This window comes from Temnothorax nylanderi, unplaced genomic scaffold (genome assembly GCF_030848795.1).
Source record: "Temnothorax nylanderi isolate EJ_2023f unplaced genomic scaffold, tnyl_v1.0 TNYL_tig0027_pilon, whole genome shotgun sequence".
Lineage (NCBI taxonomy): Eukaryota > Metazoa > Arthropoda > Insecta > Hymenoptera > Formicidae > Temnothorax > Temnothorax nylanderi.
In genome coordinates, this window is record NW_027249089.1 from 53,879 (window position 1) to 73,961 (window position 20,083).

General features: G+C 37.3%; 1 protein-coding gene across 4 annotated transcripts in view; it reads right to left on the minus strand.

Annotated features, from left to right (window-relative positions):
* Nachra3 (nicotinic acetylcholine receptor alpha3 subunit) overlaps positions 1 to 20,083 on the minus strand; it is an 86,288-nt gene that overhangs the window by 14,295 nt on the left and 51,910 nt on the right. For all 4 annotated transcript variants that reach the window (XM_071701648.1, XM_071701652.1, XM_071701647.1 and 1 more), the window contains 3 exons: positions 6,475 to 6,592; positions 2,030 to 2,169; positions 1,629 to 1,673 (listed from right to left, as the gene is read on the minus strand). In XM_071701648.1, coding sequence (XP_071557749.1) covers positions 1,629 to 1,673; positions 2,030 to 2,169; positions 6,475 to 6,526 — 237 coding nt within the window. In that variant the 5' untranslated portion in view covers positions 6,527 to 6,592. The remainder of the gene's footprint in view (positions 1 to 1,628; positions 1,674 to 2,029; positions 2,170 to 6,474; positions 6,593 to 20,083) is intronic.

A 20,083-nucleotide genomic window follows, 5' to 3' on the forward strand; every position in this document is an offset into this window, starting at 1 on the left:
ATGGCCACGACACGTTTTATTAAATTTACTACCGCAGATCAGTGGGGATAACGTTGCCACAAGTCAATAATATATTTATATTACAGAAATTACAATTATTACAAAGTTTAGTTTAAAAAGTTTAATTTGAAAAATCGCCGCCAGACAATTTATTCACAACGCGGATATTTTCGGCCAACTTGCCATCAACAATACGACCCGATTAATCCCGTCGATGAATCGCGACGAAATTAATATTTTCGTGCGCGAACTTTGCGATAACATTGATGCGTGATGCGGTGGACATCCCGAACTTTCGGGTGGCATGACGCTCGTCCGTAACTCTCCGAACTGTATGCGCGAGCATTGACGACGATGTGTCTGGTTTACCGTGTAACATTAATATATATTTGGTGTCTTTTCATACCAACGGGATTTCCACGAACGACATGAATAATAAACTGATAGAAATTGCCAAATAGAGATACGTGGATTCCCAATTTGTGAAATTTAATCACCTATATATGTATAGAATTTAGTTTTATCAATAAAACAAAGATACGCGATCGACTAACATAATTATGCTACTTCTTTCCTTCCTAATTTAATTTTAATTTATTTTTAACAATTTGCGAACAAAGACTTAATAATGAAACGAATGAGGCATGTAAGTGCTAATGCATATGTGCAGTTCATGAGGACCTGAAATAAAGTCAGGATAAATCGAAATTTGTAATAAAATTGGAGCGTTTCAATCTCAATACTCTGATATAAATTTCAATTTATTCTGATTTGATTTCTATTACCGACCTCGTCAACCATTCCATTTTATTTTTTGATTGTTTGCAACGATGGAATAACAATAATTAAAACTTTATATGTATAAATATCTGACAAGAGAAATACGATAATAAAATCTACAACGCGCGTACAAAAAAGTTATGCAAACGAAGTCAAGATAAATCCCGACGTACCGAGACAAAAATACAATTTCTTTAAAAATACTACAACCGGAGGAATCAATATATAACGATATTATAAAACACATAAATGTATTTTTATTCTCGTTGATCTCACAACAAGAGCCTTAAGTGTGTTTAGAAGATTTATCAAGCAACACCCCGTAATCGTGTTATGAGGTATCTGCTTCTTAATGGCCCGATTTTCCGTCGCGACTCGCGTATTTATTGCACGAATCTATTTCGTGCTCGCTATATATCCTAGAAAACGGAAAAACGGTCGCGCACATGGGGCGAATCTATCTATCTTACGTAATCCAGCATTTGAAAGTGGGTTGCACGGTTCACCGGAGTTATTTTCTGGCTTCTCCGGGCGGAAGCTCCTGTCCGATCTTCGTTTCTGCATGCGTACGAAAATCCGCGCGCACGCGCCTGCATATGTAGACACGTACTAAAACGTGTCATCGACAGGCCAAACATTTACTTTCCACGTGGACGACGGCCAACAATGCAAGTTTCAGCGGACCTCGAAGCGGCCTTACGTAATCGGAAATTGTTACGATTCGTTACGAATGTTATTCTAACATCGTTCAGTATTACCATTATACGCGCTTAACAAATATCTCATTAAATCCCCCGATTTACCTCTTCTTTAATTCCTACGTTACGTGATCTTTTAGGATATATTACCTGCTCGACCCAGAGGTTCGTCGTCATGATCTGATTCTTCAAATTCTGCAAAAGATCAATTTTGTGAGAATACATCGCTCTCCCCTGCTCTGAAAATATATTGCAACATTCCTTTATGAGCTAATTTATCTCATGCTCTCCCGAGATGATTAAAAAACGGACTATGTATATGTACGCGTCAACGGCATCTGCTATAACAATTTTTATCATTATACGGAATATAAAGTACGCGTTAAAATTCGCCTTCGGATAATGGCATTAACAATAGTGCTTCGAAATTTGATATCAAAATATTAACGTACAAAAATATCTAATATTAATATTTGAATCCGTAATTTTTGTTTGCTTGGTTCTCACATTGTTGTAACGAGCAATATGGTCGTGAGGATATAATTGCTTACCACATCGATGAGCTGCGAAAGCTTGAGCTTTATTTTAACGGTGAGGGCGTCTGTGACGTTGACCACTGGACGAACCAGCTTGTTGTAATTCGACAAGAGATCGTCGTATAATCGCTTCGCGTCTGGATTTCCTGAGCATCCTGGAAATACAGGAGAACCGTGTCCTAAAATCGTCGCCTAAATGGGAAACTTATCGCACTAAACTAAATTTCCACACGTTACAATGCTCATTGTCTTTATATGTATAGCAGTAGGCTTAAAGTTAGATTAACAGCAAACTGAATCGAATGTATGTAATGTCAAACTTATGTACACTATGTCATACAATGATATATCATTGTATAAATTATTACTATATAAGTCCAAAAATAATTTACTTCTATTTTACGAATTAATTTAAATGGATTTTCCATTTACGATATATTGTAGCTTCATTGTATTTTTTCACTTTAATATGACTTTTCGTTACTTGTACGAGATTTAGGACTAATATCGCGATTCGGACGATAGTCGATAAACGAAGCGAAAACAAAGGAATCCGAAAGGACACGAGGAGAGGAAAAGCAGGAAATATTTCGCTCCGAGGGCAGATATCAAAGGAAGGGAGACAACCGTGGATAGTTTGCTCACGTAACAGGACAGCTCGGTAATTCCGCTTCGTAGTTTTCCCATTATCCGTGCCCGTGTGAGCGTGCCGTGTATATTTCGCTTTGCGCATATTTAACCCTTTGCCGTACGGCAGCGCATAAAGTGTTGCCGTCATTATAAAGACCAACACATAGGCTGGAATATACGATACGAACCCAGATATATACCCGCCGTCGTCCGAATCGTTCTCCACTTATTTGCAATTTCAAAGTAAAACGTTGAGCCTCTGAATCTGCGTGCAACGCTGCGAATCACCATTAATATTGGAGTCACAAAGCGCGGCCTGAGATGTACATTTCGCTAATTGTAAGTATATCCCGATAACGCAGAATGTATGTGTGTGAATGGATAAATGTGCCGGAAGAATATTGTTATATAAATTCGTTTTAATGTTCAATTCTTTCGCGTCTCAAAAGTTTGCGATATTTCATTGAGCGGATTTCCGTTCATTTTGCTTGAGAACACATTCAAGAGGCTATGAGATAACTGAATATTTTTCAATACAATAATGTCCAATCTTCAATCTGCATTGAAATATTATCGGAAATTGCATTGTGTTATAATAATTGTAAGATTAACGAGACAAAAAAGTAATATAATTCTCCGCCATTATAAATTTTTTCACATCATCTATCAAATCACTGACTTACGGTACAGAATGTATTTGTTGTACTGCAAATTCTGTAATTTATCCATCTGCGTTGATTGAGGAAATTTCATTTTTCAACGACGAATTAGCGCTGGATATGTAGAGACGACAAACACTTCCGCTCGTACGACGAGGCGTGAATACTTGTCGATATTTCGTCATTACGATAGAGTCGCCGACGGATTCGGCTCGCCCGCCGTTATATTGTTTATTCCGTTCGCGCGTCGTTTTATTACCGTTTTACGAGCTCCCAACCATCCCGTTCCTAACGCGTGACGTAACGTCGCCAGTGATTTTAATTTTGAAACTGAGCCAGGGGGGGGGGTCCTTCCGGCTCGTATATTGAAAGACAGTCCCGGGAAATTGGATTCAAGACTAGCCGGAAAGATCATAGCCGCGGGACGAAGGACTAAAGTTGCCTGCGAGAAAAAATGTCAATAATGATGGGACCCAATATATATATATATATATATATATATATATATTCCGTGTTTAGTCTAATTTAATCCCTGACATATCAGAGTAATCTTGAAATACTAGTATCAACGATACGCTAAAATTTATATACGTGTATTAAAAATGTTACAACATGTAATTGGCAAAGACCCTACGATAAAACTTTTACTATACGGAGCGTTGTCCTTTTATAGTGATTTAACTTTCACGGTATTGAAATTTTGCGCGAAATATCTGCTAACGCGATGAAAAATTGTTTCCGACTTATACATTTGTGTATTTACAATTTATTGATTTCATACATTTTTGTGATTTAATAAATTTTAATGGCATAGGTACATGTCGTGCGTACATTTTACTCGATTTTATAATAGTATTTTACAATATACTAAACCGTACAAATATTTCGAAGATGTTATCGATAATTGAGCACAAAAAATTTATCTAATCTGAATTACAATTAATATAAATACTGACAAATAACAAGGAAAAAGTGAATTTTGTGAGTCAAATGCGATTAGTTGTGCGTGAATTAACGTTACATTTAATTAACAATTTAATACAAAGTTATAAATCTTACATTTTAGCTCTATTTTGACGTCAGCAAAGTGATAACAGATAAATTAAATAATCTCACGCTGAATCTCTGACGAGCATTAAATGAGCATCTCAAGATTGAATAGACAAAGACAATGTAATTTTTTGCTGACAAACTTTGAATCAAAGTTGTCACTTTTTCCTTGTTGTTAAATTTAATGTCTTTAGTTAATTATGTCAATGTCTTTCAATTTCAAGAGTCTTTAGTTAATTATCCATGTATTTTAATATAAATACAATATTACTTATTTAAGTAAATATCACGATTCACGACTATTATCTGACAATCATACATATATAACTATTCGAAACGGTAGTTAATTCTCCAAACGGGGTGGCATTTGAAGGTCTGGTTTTGTAATCGCGTCGTTTGCTCCGTTCAGCTGTACTGTTCGCGCACGTTTTTCCCAGTAAAAAAAAAACAGAGAAACGAAACGACGATGTTACGACCGTCTCGTGAGAGTACACTCCACTTGCATAGGTGCGCAAGAACAACGCGGAGAAATGCAATCGTAAACGCAGACGACCTGTGTATGTCCATACTCGCAAACCGCGGTAATGTACGCATCTCGTAGACCTGCACAGATGTATATGCACGACAACGCGTATTCGCGTATAACGACGTGCGCGTTCGTGTGGATTATAACGCCGTCAGGCTCGCAAACACACTCGCGGGACATGGAAAACGCTTTACGAGCCTCAAGTAGATTTTGCGATCACGCGCACATTTATAGTCGTTATTCGCCTATGCATGCAGAAATAACATTCGCCTATATGCATTTTGCATTTTCGTGCGTGTTTTTTTCCGCAAAATGAAGGAGAAATATCCACCAAAAAAGATGTTCTTTTTTTTGAATTAGAAAATTTTTATTTATTAGGAAAGAAAAACCTGGCTTGTAAATTACCCGACACTATCTATTTATTTTGTAATCTATTTAACTATTTCATGTCCAGTACGACATGTATGTTCTAGAATATCTAAAAAAAATATATGTCTAATAAATATGGAGTCATTAAAATCAAATAAACACTCATTTCAAAGAGTATTGTTTAAACATTTACAAAGAATATTGTAATAAATACTTGTTATAAAATGTATAAAAAATTATTTGCGCAATAAGATTCGAAAGTTTTCGGATTAATCATGAAATATATATGATACGATACACAGTGTCACTTCGTATGGCGGTTACTCAAATTTTAACGCTTCTAATAATATAAATTTTTTATCATATTTGCTATAAGATACAAATACAACTTTCGCATCTTTAATATTTCAAAGACTTGCGGATATATTAGACCGAAAACTTTTAAACATTACTGTACAATTCTTATCAATATATGTTTCGTCATAATTTTTATTTTTTTAATAAATTGAGTCTATATTTTATAATCCTAAAAATCGTTTCAATACAAATTCTCATTAGAATTTAAAAAATTGATTTTTGCATTCGCTATTTTAAATTTTTTATATTTTGATATCATTTTCTTATTCAGTAATTTCAAAAACCTCGTAATACACAATTTTATTAGTATTTGCAAATATTTTATTCTTTGCATCTGTCATATTAAATTCGCCATTTGAAATTTTTATGTTTTTATCTCATTTTCGTAGTCAACGATCCCAAAAACTTTTAAAGATAATTATAAACTACATATGTTTCTTTTAATCAGAAAATGTCAGATGTGAAAAAATTAAACAAATACAGTAACTAAAAAGAGTTTATTCTCTATTTCAACAAAAACATTTATCTTTTGATCTAAAGAAAGAAACGTTAAATTTCCCCTTTCTTGAAAATTCGAGCTAGCATTTGGAATTCAAATTCGCAATTTATTCATTATAGACCTCAATCTGTCAAAATATTTATATCTGTTTATTCATTACGTTAAGAATAGCCGAGTTAAAAATTGTTTACGCTATCAATTCGTACTCTTTAAGAAGAAAATGAATGATAATCATATTACGTGTTTCGGATTGGAAATGAAAGATGAATTGGGATATTAGGAGCGATAAGATGAAATTTTCCATCGATTAGTATCGGTGGATGATTAGTATGAGTCTCAGACATGCGATTCCTAGATTGATCATACGTACCTGATATGAGCACCAACACTATCCACATGATCCCCACCAGGCTCTTCATCATGTCATTGTGTCACGTCCACCTCATTTCTTCTCGCCTTCGTGCGCCCCAGACCCCTCAGTTTTTGCACTGCAATGAAAGAAGGATGATCGGTCGATCGTAGAAACGTTATCAGATCTCGTGTCAACGTTCTTTCCTTTCCATTTATATAATTCTTATTGTTTTTCTCACACAAATTATCGTTCTAAAGTGAACAAGCTAAATATATTTATTAAACATATAAAATTTTTTACTATATAATATATGCATAAATATAATATATTAATACATATATCTATATATGGGGGTGTAAATCGAGAAGTTGCTGAAATAAAATAACTGTCATTTTGTAATGAGTGATTAGATTATTATGTATGCATTAGTTTATTGTTATGGAAACGGGTTACAATTACACCTCGTACTCTTTCACTTAAAACTTTTTAACTCTTTAATCAGTCTCTTATAAACCAAGGTATATATAAGGTGAGGGTCGAAATTGAAACGAGGACCTGCCAGCTACAAATTGATCGTTCCTGCACAGAGCCACGCCTCGCCCTATATAGTTACATTTCTAAAATTTCTTTTACTTCTTCTTCTGACGCAGCAAACAAGTGTATTATTGCTGTATCACGCGATTTATGAAAAATTGGAAAATCTTAGGTTTAATATTTAGTTATGCAACATAATTGCGTATTGATTACAACTGCGAAATCGAATTTGTAAATTTACTACAAAGGTACAACGCCAAACGAATTCGAATAAGGCACACGCAAGGAACGGACACGAAGAATGTCGGCCGAGATGAATTATGAATAGGTAATTGTGGGCTATCGCGAAAACTTACGATCGTTTTTGCGCTCGCGCTCGCGATATATTCAAATATGTCCATGTCGATGAAACACGCGATAAGCTATGGTATTCACTTATACGTGGTGATCAAAGATATGCAGTTTTCCGAAAACGATAATGGTTTAGCGAAAATTCGGACGTCATTGCGATCGCACGTGATCTTTGAAAATTAATCAAAGATGTTTTTATTTATTAAAAAATGAGAGAGAGAGAGACAGACTATATTCATTTGATATATTATTATTAACATATCAACTTTTTAAATAACAAATACTAATAATACAAAAAATTCTGCATTTTTTCAATTATTTTCTGAGGAAAACAAAAGGTGGAAATTAAAACTTTTCAAATAATGCTCAAATTTGACAAACCGAATAAATAATGAATTTCCAACTCATTTTTAAATTAATTATCAAGAGGAAAAGCGCGGGAATTATAACGGTCGATGAGTACTCGAAACAATTGCGGTATCTCCGTTGAAAGACCGTCGATTTAATATTTCCCGAAACTACCCACTGCCGCGATTACAACGACGGCGCATAATTTTCGACGGCAAAGTGTTTGCTTTGCGCGAAATAGATATTTGATTCATGGTTTTTACGAGCGGGCCGGAGTTTTGCGCGCAGTTATCGGCGCCAATTTTCGTGCCGGGAGATTTATGGCAGTCGTAAGGCTCGCATTTACGTGATGTCGAACCCTTTCTGCATTTTGATACTTTTGCAGGTGGTGGCGCGACGGCTGGCGTCAATTATTCCAGCGATTCGGAGACCATCTCCGAATCTCTCGAATTCCAATAAATCCTCTTGCGCGCGGATATTCCAATCTTTCGCCGGAACCGGCCGCGAGATTTCGTCAACGCGACCTACGAATTTCTCAAATTTTCTTCCGACTCTCGTTTACAATTCGCTTCTCTGACTGATACAATCACTTTAGCGCTTTCCTACATAAAAATATATATCTTACAATATTTATTGCAACAATATACTGTAAATAATAAAGGGTCTATATAAACGAGCAACAATAGTTGTTAGAAAATTCGTGTATTAATTTAAACATAAAAATATCAGAATGGTACGGTTTGACTACACCGAGTCTTCTTCATCAAAATAAATTAATCAAACATTTAAAATTAACAATAAGAACAACTAAAGAGTAAATAAGATTAAATTTATGGACAATAATACATTGGAATACCATAAGTAAAATGAGAATTTAAAAAAGTTAATTTTCACATTGATATAGCATAATAAAAAGTAACAATAGAAAATATACGATATATTTTATAAATTAGCAAGATCTGATCCGATTTTGAAGATCGTACATAATTTCCTTGCATAGATATTCTTGCTCGACCAAGAGAATTCAATTATAGAGCTGATTTCAAATGGCTCCAATAACTTCATCCGTGTCTTATTGTTAGAAAAGATAACGACGGAACATCGTGTTGAATCAGGATTATCTAGGACAATGGTGATGCAAGCGATGTCGATGACGTGAAACGTACCCGCTGATTTGCTGCTTGGTGCTGCGGGACTTTTTTCATTTATCCGTTTATTGACGTGTGTATTGTAGCAATGTCGCTCGTGTACCTATGTATCCGTCATTCGGTGGAAGTCGATTCGACCGAAGAGAAAACCGATTCGCGCTTTAAATTACAAAAAAGCCGGGCGCACGCGCGCGCGCGAGCAGACGTTGTCGTTTATATCGTGGAAAGCGAATCCCCCTCTTTCCCCTCCTTCTATCTCTGTGTTGTACATTTATATTTCTCCTTCTATATTTACCCATCTATCTATCCGTCCGGCTTCCGTTTACCGATCATTTTTACGCCGACGCGAACATCTCTCTCTCTCTCTCTCTCTCTCTTCCTTATTTTTCTTCCTTTTCACCTGTGCCATATTCCAGTTCCGCTCGTTGCGTCCTGTTGTCGGTTTCACGCGTTTGTCACTCGCGAACGGTTGCATGAGCATTGCGTTGACCCGATTTTCGCGGATCCGATAGAAAATGGGGATCCTCGAAGAAACGGTACAACACAGGGATTACGATACATTTTTCGAGCGTTGAAGGTTTTTTATCCCTCGTATTAACCCCGCAATAATAACGTGATTTAGCCATTAGCGAGCGATTCTGTTTTCGCATGATTACCTCTCGTATAAATCCACCTCCGTTGTACAAACATATTCGCAAAGATCGTGTGATATCCTCTCCATTTTTTTTATTATTGAAAAAAATCCAATATCCAATATGGAAAAAATCTGTCGTTTTTCAAGATTGTAGATTGTTGCTGCGATATTGAATTCCTCACCTGTGTGTTCGATAAATCTCCGCAAAACTAATTTGGAAATTAGCAATCAAACTCTACTCTCTCTGTCCTAAAAAAATGTAGTTATCGTTGCTAAACGTTATTCCGCAAGACCGCCTCTTTCTAACAAAGTACGCAATGTATTTGTCGGAAGGGGTAGTTTCTCGGAAATCCGCGGAAATCCATATTGGGCAATCGTTCGCGAATCGCGTGGGGGGGGGAGAGGGGGAGGGAACGGACCTTTCAGGGCGCGAGATAGATGACGGGCGATCGGGCGGGCGGCCGTGTGAGTGGCAGGCACTTATTATTATCGGTTATTCGGTTCCGCGAGTGCCAATATTCTGTTATGCGCAACCCGTCGCGTCAGTTCGCCAGCGACGGGCTGGCTGGCTGGCTGTTTGGCCGGCCGGCAACATCTCGCCACCCGGTCGTCCCTTGTCCGCTCCGCATCCATTATTCGGCCGACTGGCCGGCAGTGGCCGGCCTGCAGCCCCGGGGTTGCATTTTTCCACGCAGAACCCCCGATACCGACAATACCGGCAATATCGCTGCGCGCAATAAAATTGCATATTGCACACATACAGGCGCTGATCCGTTTTCAGACCTAACAAAACCCAAACTTCTCATCTGGGTCCTTCCATCAATCCTGGTTTTCTTCAGTGATAAACGTCGAAGGCGAGAAATATTACTATTTGAGATTATACTTGAGATCATTTAATTTATCTATCATCGCGTCGCTGAAGATGGCTCAAAGTAGAGCCGAAACGTACGATTTATGTTAAATAATATATTAAATTATTAATTAAATGTTACATAGCGTTGGCTCACGCTAGGCACAACTAACCGCGTTTGACTCTCAAAGCTCACTTTTCCTTGTTACTCCTTAAACCACTATTAGTCGCAAATTTTCGAAATTGGTCTATTGAAGAACTTATAGAATAATCGTATTTGGAAATTAAATGTTGAAATGGTTTAAAGAGAAATTACTTATTATTCTGTCACAAAAATGGCACATTAGATTATTGGATTAAACATTTCTTAAAATTAAACTCAGAATTAAAAATTTCTTGAAATAGAATCTATTTGAAATTAAAGAATGATTTTAATTTGCACTTCAAAGATCAGTTTTTGAAAGATCCTTTATTACTCAATTACTTATTGTTGCTCTCTCGATATTTTTGTTGAGGTAAAATCAACTCCAGCTGATCGAAAAGTCCGTGTGTAAAAAGTGGCTCGGTAGATCTCTGTGACAATTCGTACATGTATAATACGTACATACAGTTTTTACAATTGATAACAAAAACTTCCGTGCGATACACGACAAAATGGAAACTCGACAGGTCATTAATCGACACGTGATCGAACTCAATCTATGTACAAAATTTGAAAAGCTTTCAGTAAAAACAATTCAGCAGTCGGATCTTCATCAACGACCGTATATTGCGTCGGTATATAATGGCCGACGAGTGCACCAACGTTTATTTCGTTTGCCTTATTTCCATTCTATGCAGAAAAGTTCATTTATCGATCACGAACACATTTGACGTTGAAAATAAACGTGATGTGGGATCCTCTATAAAATTTCCACCCAGAAAAAATGGCCTTACAAAAACATAATAAAATATTTCTCATCTCAATTGTACACCTCAAATATTTCAGGTGTTTTTTGTTTTAAAGAAAAATGTTTGAAATAAAAATTTCACAGTTTTCGAGAGAAATATGATACACGCAACTATTTTTTTTATATTATACGTTTTTTATGACATATCAATGTCATTGATATTTTTGTGAATAAGAATATAATTTTTCTCACACAATATGATTCTTTTAATCATTCTGTATGTAAAAGTATTAAGGGAAAATTATCTAAAAACTCAATAGTTACGAAATATTTTACGTGCAACAATTCTTTTATGCCATATGCTTTTTGTGAGATATCAGTGTCATCGATATTTTTGTAAATAAAAATATAATTTTTCTCTCACAATAATTCTTTTAATTATTCTGTATGTAAAAGTACCAAGGAAAAATTATCTAAAAATTCTAAAAAATCAATAGTTCACGTTTACGAGATATTTTATATGTATCATTTTGATAAATTTTGACATAAGATATAAATTATCTGTACATTTACTTTTTTATCTTGATATACTTATACTTTTACGTACAGAACAATAAGATGAATCAAATATAAATAAAACATATAGCATACTTTTAAAAATAAATATGCAATTTACAATGTTCAATTACATACTCTTTTTAAATAAAACCACTGTATACTTTCGCATTGAATTTCAATTTTGATATTGTAGACACGCCAAGATGGAACGCTATGTTTATTCGTGGCGATGAAAACGTGATTTATGTCAGATCCATTTTTTATACATCTACATTTACAAGATATTCGGAAATACTCTCTCACATTCACGCACACAATGAATCAAGAATCATCTAACCGTTACACAACTCAGTTGTTGTTTAAGATGAGTTATACACTTGACAAAACTTTGGAGTACGTCTTCGTGTTAGAATTCAAAACACATAGGACAAACGAAAGAGATATTGGACAAGAGTGCGCAAAGTAGGCTATTAATACGTAAAATTTGAGGGCAAACACGTATCGGGATTACCGTTGCGCTTTGCTCCAGAATATCGTTTAGGAAACTTCACGTTTCCTTCACTCTCTCCCGTCCGAAAGTTATTTCTGCTACGTGGCTCGCGGGATCGATAAACCCCGAATCCGTCCGTCGCACTGTCCATGCCTGGCATTTTCACTTGCCAGCTTGAGAGCTTGAGAGATGGATAATTATCTCCGCTACGTACGAGCAAAAAGCTTTTTAAATGGCTTTCTATCCTCATCCACGTGTCGTCAACAAAGCTAGCTAGTAAATGAGTTTTCTCGTCAACCTCGGTGTACCGAGAATAAGTAAAATTGTACGTCATGTAACATACGTCAAGAAGTATTTAAATCAGAAACACAGGCTAGTCATTTTACGTTTATATTATACGAAAATTTTCAGATATGCTTTGCGCGAAAATTTCACAGATTAAAATTGTCTTCGTCGAATAAGTATCGACTCGCTGAACTGTGAATGTGAATTCTGTTTATCGCATTCCTATATGCTCTCGGTAGAAAAATTTATCGTTGCAAATTCTTGCCTGACAAACGGCAGCTCGACCTATTTAACTGAAGATTATGTAAGCGATTGTTACAACAACTGCGACGCGCCGGCGTTATTAAATTCATAAATCTTATTACTGCTGTTAAGAAACTGTATCTTCAGCTTCCGCAATTAACTTCCGCTGATTAGCAACGTCCCGTGGCGATCCCCGTGATTCATTGACGCAGCATGAAATTTTGCTGGAGTCTAAATATATTAATCATGCAGATTATTAAACTGCGCGCAAAATATCCATCTAAATGAACTACTAATTACGATAAGTACTGTGTTTCTTCACATTCGCTCCAAACTTAAGGAAACCTGAAAATGTATTTGTCATCAAGTTTGAAAAAAATTTTTGCTTTGCGATTGTTAATTTTACTTATAATTCAATAAACAGGACTATAAAATAATATTTCAATAACAATAAATGACTATGACCTGCAACGATTGGATTAAATTCTATACGATTTGACCCTCTTATCAAAGAATACCATGCTTTATATTGAGCATGAGTTTTCATAAAATCATAATTCATTATTAAATATTGTAACATTATATTACGTACGATGAGTATACCGACTTTTGAACATTAATACGCGGCACATGCGCATTTTGGTCCTCGGTTTGGAATCCAGTCAGCCCGATGTACAATAGCTCAATAATCCGGATATCCTCTTGCATTAATTAATCGAGATTACAGCGGCTGCGCGTGCTCTCACTCGGCTCCCGCGTGTAAAAATCGTGCTCGCGGGAGTTATCGGATGTTCGATGGGGATAGAACTTTACTGAATCGTCCTGACATGTCGCCGGAGTAACGTAAAACTCGACGACGCTCTTTCTGCGCGATCCTGAGGGAGAGATATCTATAAATTCGATAGGCGGGGGATATATTCGGCCGCGCGATCCTCATTGCGGGATCAGTTTACGAATAATGGTCTAGAGTAAAATGTCTAGCTGCTCTTTTGCTCTCTTCTCTCTCGAGGACGGACCAGTCGGAAACGAGAGAATAATTAATCCGTCTGTCGCGGTTGTTCGCGAAACCATATTGCGGTGCGGATCGATCAGAATTACAAAACGAGCCGCGGTTGTGGAGTAATAATACACTTAGACGACAGAGCGGAGGTTCGATGTGCTGTCGCGCGTTTTTAATAAAAATATATGGTGCACCATAAAGGGATTACGATCCAGGCGAGACGAGTATAAACGAGCGGTCGCTTTCACGAGGCCGGTTGCTCGCAAAAACCTTCGCAATGAGTCCGCCTGTGATGGCGCGCTCTTTATTTTTCTTGCCTGAACACACACACACGCACACATATATACACACACGCGCGCTCGCGCGCGCGCGCGCGGGCATACACGTACATACGCACACAATAAACCGACGATGGCAAGGTGATCAATGCACCTAGAATAACACATACAGGCTTTGACAAATAACATAAAGACTAGCAAGGATCGTCCGTCAGAAAATACGCACTGACGTTTAATTTAACATCGATCGATACGTTTGCCGAATTCGGCGAAGCGACTACGATTAACCGAAGTAATTAATTCTTAAGAACGTGTCTATAGAGAACTCCGCAGAATTAAGAAATAATTTCGCGTAATATTATTTCTTGTCGAAAAATGTAGGCAATACCAATCGATTTTCGTAATCGTGCGTGTTATATTATCGAATATTAATTCTGATGTATAAATCGTTGCATCGGTGATACAAATGTGATCGCCGATTCTTCTTCCGGTATTCATCCGAGACCCTGTGAAACCGCGTTCTTGTAAAAGTCATTGACATTGATTTTTTCGAGCTGACTCATCATCTTATTACCGGCAATAGAGATTCATTCATCGATGGCCGATGATTTATTACCGCAGTGCTTAGAACCTATCGATCAATGTCTTGGGGGAAAAGAGCCAACTACCCTATGTTCTCAGATAGTTAGTTGAGCTAAGACCGATATCACGATTATATCGTAAACGTTACGGGAGAATTCGAACTCTAGCTTCTTGCTTTTGCTCGCGAATAATTTTCTCAATGCCCTATTGTCTTCGTTCGTCGAATCTCTTATATACTTCGTTATCGTTTGCGATCGGAATTTTAATAGTACCCGACTCACCGATACTCTTGGAGAAGATAATGATCGCTTCACTATAAGACGTAACTTCAGTGGACGGTCGATACCTCGCTACAATAATTGAACCCGCCTCGGGAATAATGAAGGAACGTGATTTATTCGTGGGAATGAAAGATTCAACCGCATTGTGCAGATTGTCGCGCACGGATATGCATATTATAAATATCTGTGTCCTCGAAAAAAAAGGCGATTGACCTCGGTCAACCGATATCGAATTTGTCTGAAGCCAAGCAATCCGATTATCCAGATTACAGAGCAGCATCTTTCTCATCTGTTTTTAAAGCAAGCTTCTAGACTAGATATTTAAAAAAATTGTGACATCGGACGAGATATTGGTGGTTTAAATTTGACAGATTTTTATTCAGTGCACTAACTGTCACAATTCCTCTTCTAAAAAGGAGATGTAAAGTTTATTGTTGTCGCTTTTCCGCGATGCCGATTGGTTCTCTTGCTGCGCTTACTTCATTTGCAGCTGTCATTGTATATTTTGACAGTTGTGTGTATCAAGGAGTTAATAGTGTAATAGTAATAGCATAATGTTAAAGCTAAATAGCGCGCGCAAAGCGCGCGTCTGTAGTGTCTAGTATAATAAATATTATATCAGAAATGATACAAACAAGTAATTAAAAAGGATATTTCTGTAAATAATCATTTTATCAATATCGAAAATTTATCAGAATGAGTAAAAACAATAGAAAAGGCAAAATGTTCATTGGCAATTCAATATCCTCCATTTTTTCGTCGTGAATATTTATATTATCAATGCTGCTGTTCATTTTTCCAGAGAGAGAGAGAGAGAGAGAGAGAGAGAGAGAGAGAGAGAGAGAGAGAGAGAGAGAGAGAGAGAGAGAAAGATAGGAGAAATATATCGAATAGCGAAATTTCATGTTTGGATTGCAACGCGCGATACTGCATATATGGATAATTATTAACATTCCGATGGGAAAAGGGATGTTGCTAAATTTCCCAGCATTCTCCGAGTCTCACAGGACGTCTTTAATATTGTATTACGGAAACTTCCGCTCTAGGATGATGAAAGATACTTTCCCAAAGTTTCGATCTGAAATTTCACCCCTACTGCTATAATGAACTATATATTAAATTACTTTCCAGATACTAAGTACAATTACGACGAAGGATACTAACTAATGTAACTTGAATTCTTCTTCTTTAAAAGTACACTGATTTATTATTAAGATTAAGAGCCCCCGCGTTTGCGAGATTCTTTCAGCTTAGTTTCCAACGTGCCGCGTTTAATTCAGGAAGTGCGTGCACTTCGTGAGATTGAACGCCTTTAATTAAACGCGCTTTTATGGCGCATTTTCGCCTGTCCACCGTGATATATGTGACGTGTAACGCCATTAGATCAACGAACTTGTCGTGGTCACCGGAAGGCGGAAATTCCTGGGCAGTCCCGTCTGACTGGATACGTCTTACTTCTCGTCGAGCAATCCCAGAAATGCCTCGCGGAATTCCAGAAATCCCAAGAAGAGTGAGAGAAACGGAGAATGGTAATTGGAGCCTCTTGTTAAAGCGAAAAGCCATTGGAAGATATACCAACGAAACGAATTGCATATTTATTTTAGACACGTACAAAACTCAAGATAAGGATAATATACTTAAGAGAATCATAAGATTATAAAGTTTGCTTGAAAGAGAGAGGCAAATCTCCAAAATAGAATTGAGCAGCATTGTTCATGATAAAATTAAAACTTATAAGAACCGCTGACATAATTTTAAGCGTAAAATCAAATTCGCTCCGCGTGCCTCGTATACATGACGAAAGGCGACTTCCGTATCCGTGTAACGCACTATTAACCCACAGTAGCTAATATTTTAACTATACTCCCGCGTTTCACGATTGATAGCAATTATTTAGACAAAAAGTTTAATGCAACAGGTGGGATTTAATGCTTTGTGAGTGTATACTTTATAGCCCCGTTTAATACAATGCGTATATATATATAATCCGTAATCCACCGAGCGATCCCTGCTCCTTTCTCATTTTACACTTTATACCTTCCTCGTTATACATTCGGTAATTATCAGACTTCTTATTGTAATCCCGATTAAAATCGATAGATTTATCAATTCAAATCCCGGTCCTCTTGAGATTTTCGCTTGAAATTCACTAAACGAGCGGCTTATATTCCAGATCCAAGTTCCGGATCGTCGACGAAGGCCATTGTTATGCAATCACGCGATTTGACTAACAATTCCGATTTGTACGCTGCAAATACAAAACGGTTGACGACGGCTGAATCTCGCGATGCACTGGCGCGGGGGAAGAGGGTCCTAGTGTTCACGGATAATCGAATATCGGAGACTCGAGACGTGCGCGCGTCTGAAAGACGTTGGAGATTCTCAGGGAATCTCATCGTCAGTATGCGGATTGCGGCACATTCGGTATCAGCCTATACTCCCGCGCGCATAAGGCAATCGGTACCACTCGCGCAAAATCAATTTGGCCGCACTTCGACTCATGGAAAATGAAATATCCTCAGCATCGGTAGCATCGCGTTTTTCCATTCGCTCGGGTCGCGGCGCGTGCGGTAAGAATTTTAACTATCCCGAGACGTCTGCGCGACGAACGAGATGCCGAATGCCTCGCTATTATTCGTCTGGTCTGTAATGACACGTATAAAAGATCCGACGCCGCGACGATGATAGATGACCGTTTTCGGCGATACGTCAAGAGCGAACGCGAGGGGTGCGAAAACGGAGGAGAACAGATACTCCTTCAAGTGTATATTTGAAATAAACGTATAATGTATATAATTCGATCCGTCGAGTGTAATTTTGAAATGCGTATATGTTTATCTTTCTTTCCTTTCAGATTTTTTCGCGAAATGTTATATTTCGCACACGAGAATCACTCTTGGCGACGTCACCTTTTCGAACATCGCGCGGTGATGTGGCTCGGAAATTCTGACGTGTTGATATTTACGGAGTGTAACGACAAACGCTGTGTTTTCTAGCTACAGAGCAGTAACGGGTACACGTGTTTGAAGATTCGCACATTCGCCTGGCACGCACAATGCGTCGACGGATACACGTCGATGCATCACCAGGTTGTATACGTTCAACGGCGTAGAAGACTTATTCAACCGCAATAACAGCGATAAAACAATCACGTAGCGAAGATAAAAGAAGCGAAGTCGGTGAACAGAAGTTACGTGTAATCGAGAAGAACGAGATTTTTTATATTCCTACCGTCATTTCTAATGTTCTTATTGGCCGCAGTACGTGCGTTTGCAGCTTCCAATATCACATTTTTAGAAAGAACAGTGTTGTAATTCGAAAGACTTTGCCAGATGACTGTTCGCTGTGTGCAGAGAGACTAGTGGTGCCACGATTGATGAAATATCGTACATTTTGCTGGAATAGCTGTCAATGATTGTTAAATATTCGAGCTACGTAAACTGTCGTTAGATAACTTGAATCTTAATTTTACTGATGAAAAAATTGTTGTTATATTATATACAAATTAGTTGAAATATATTTTCGCTATATTTGTTTTAAATATAAGATAATTTTTCTCTGACTTTTTGCAATGAGCCTTATCATACAAACGGGATTCGGGCCTATCACTCATGACATTGAATTTAATCCAAGTGCAATATTAAAAAAAAAAGCCTTAGCAATATCGCATATAGTTCGCGTTGAAGAATTGCGCAGTGCCAATATAAGTCATTTAATAAGGTGCAGTATGATACTGCAAACGTCTGTCAATGCTTTTGGAATTAAACAAAATTTAATATCTTCTGTGAAATACATATTTACACGAATGCACGCAACAATTTAAGTTTCTCTTTCGTAATTTTTCCATTACGATGTACTAGATTACTGGAAAATAATAACTGTCACTCCAGCAAATAATACAAATTTCGGCCACCATGAGCGCCCTAAGTCCTACTTTTCCGCTATAGTATACCATCGCACGGAGCGAGTAGATAAATAAAAAAAGGAATCGCACAAAAATTCGAAAGCCAAACATGAATTTACTGTTTTATTGAATTAAATTTAAGAGAATTCCGTATATTAACTGGTTACGTAGAATTATAACAATCGTGCTAATTTCAAATGCAGTATTTTAATTACAAAATATAAAATATAATAACGATTATAATAATTAAATATAATAAAGAATATAATAAAAATGCAAATATACATGTTCTATTTCTGGTAATGAATCTGATAGATATAACAAAATGTGTGTAACTTATTATTTAAAATTAAATCAAACCCACAAAAATACGTGGAAATTATTATTATATAATTTATCGACCCGTGCTGTAGTAAAAAATGCAACGCTTAATTAGCACACGCGACTAATTATATCATACAAATTAATGGCAAATTTTCATTTGGCGCAGTAAACCTCGGTTTTTTAGGGAGCTCTCAAACAAAACTGTCAGCCTCGAGGTGCTAAAATCCGCCATTGACGCAAATTAAATGAGATTAAAAATCAACTACGATTCCGTAAAAATTCTATAAATAATCTGTAGGAATTATTTTCTTCAAGTATTTTCCAAGAATTCCGTGGAGCGATACACAGAATCCAGAATCCCTCTACAGTTTTAGAAAAGCGGCAAAATGTAGAAAGCATGAGTGAGAAAGAGAGATAGAAAGAGCTTACTGTAAGAGTTTCTCCAGTGCGCTTCTCAAACATTTCTTTCGAGTAAACGTTCCCGACGTATTCTCAGCGGTCCGGTGTAATGGAGATTGACTGCAATGATCGAGGCTTAATAAAATCACGGGCGCGATGTGCGAGAATCAGAAGGAGAAACGGCATAGTCGGGGATTTAGAAAACAAATACTTGGACGCTCGTAATCGCCCGATCGGGGCTGTAAAAGGGCTGAGCTGAGGTGAAGGAACCAGGCGGCGCGGCGCGGCGCGGCGCGGCGCGGCGCCGCGGCGTAGAGGTAGGTAAATCGCGTGGAGGGGGGACGAAGAAAAAGATAAAGCGAGAGAGAGGTCTCGCAAGTAGGTCGCACATCTTACAGCTCGATATCGCCGAACGCTCTTTTGTGTCCTCCGTTAAATTGGGTTACGGGAGTGCTGTCTGCTTGGAAAAGGGGTGCGGAGAAAGGCGGGAAGAGAGGCAGAAAATGTGCGAGAGTACCCTTGACGCCT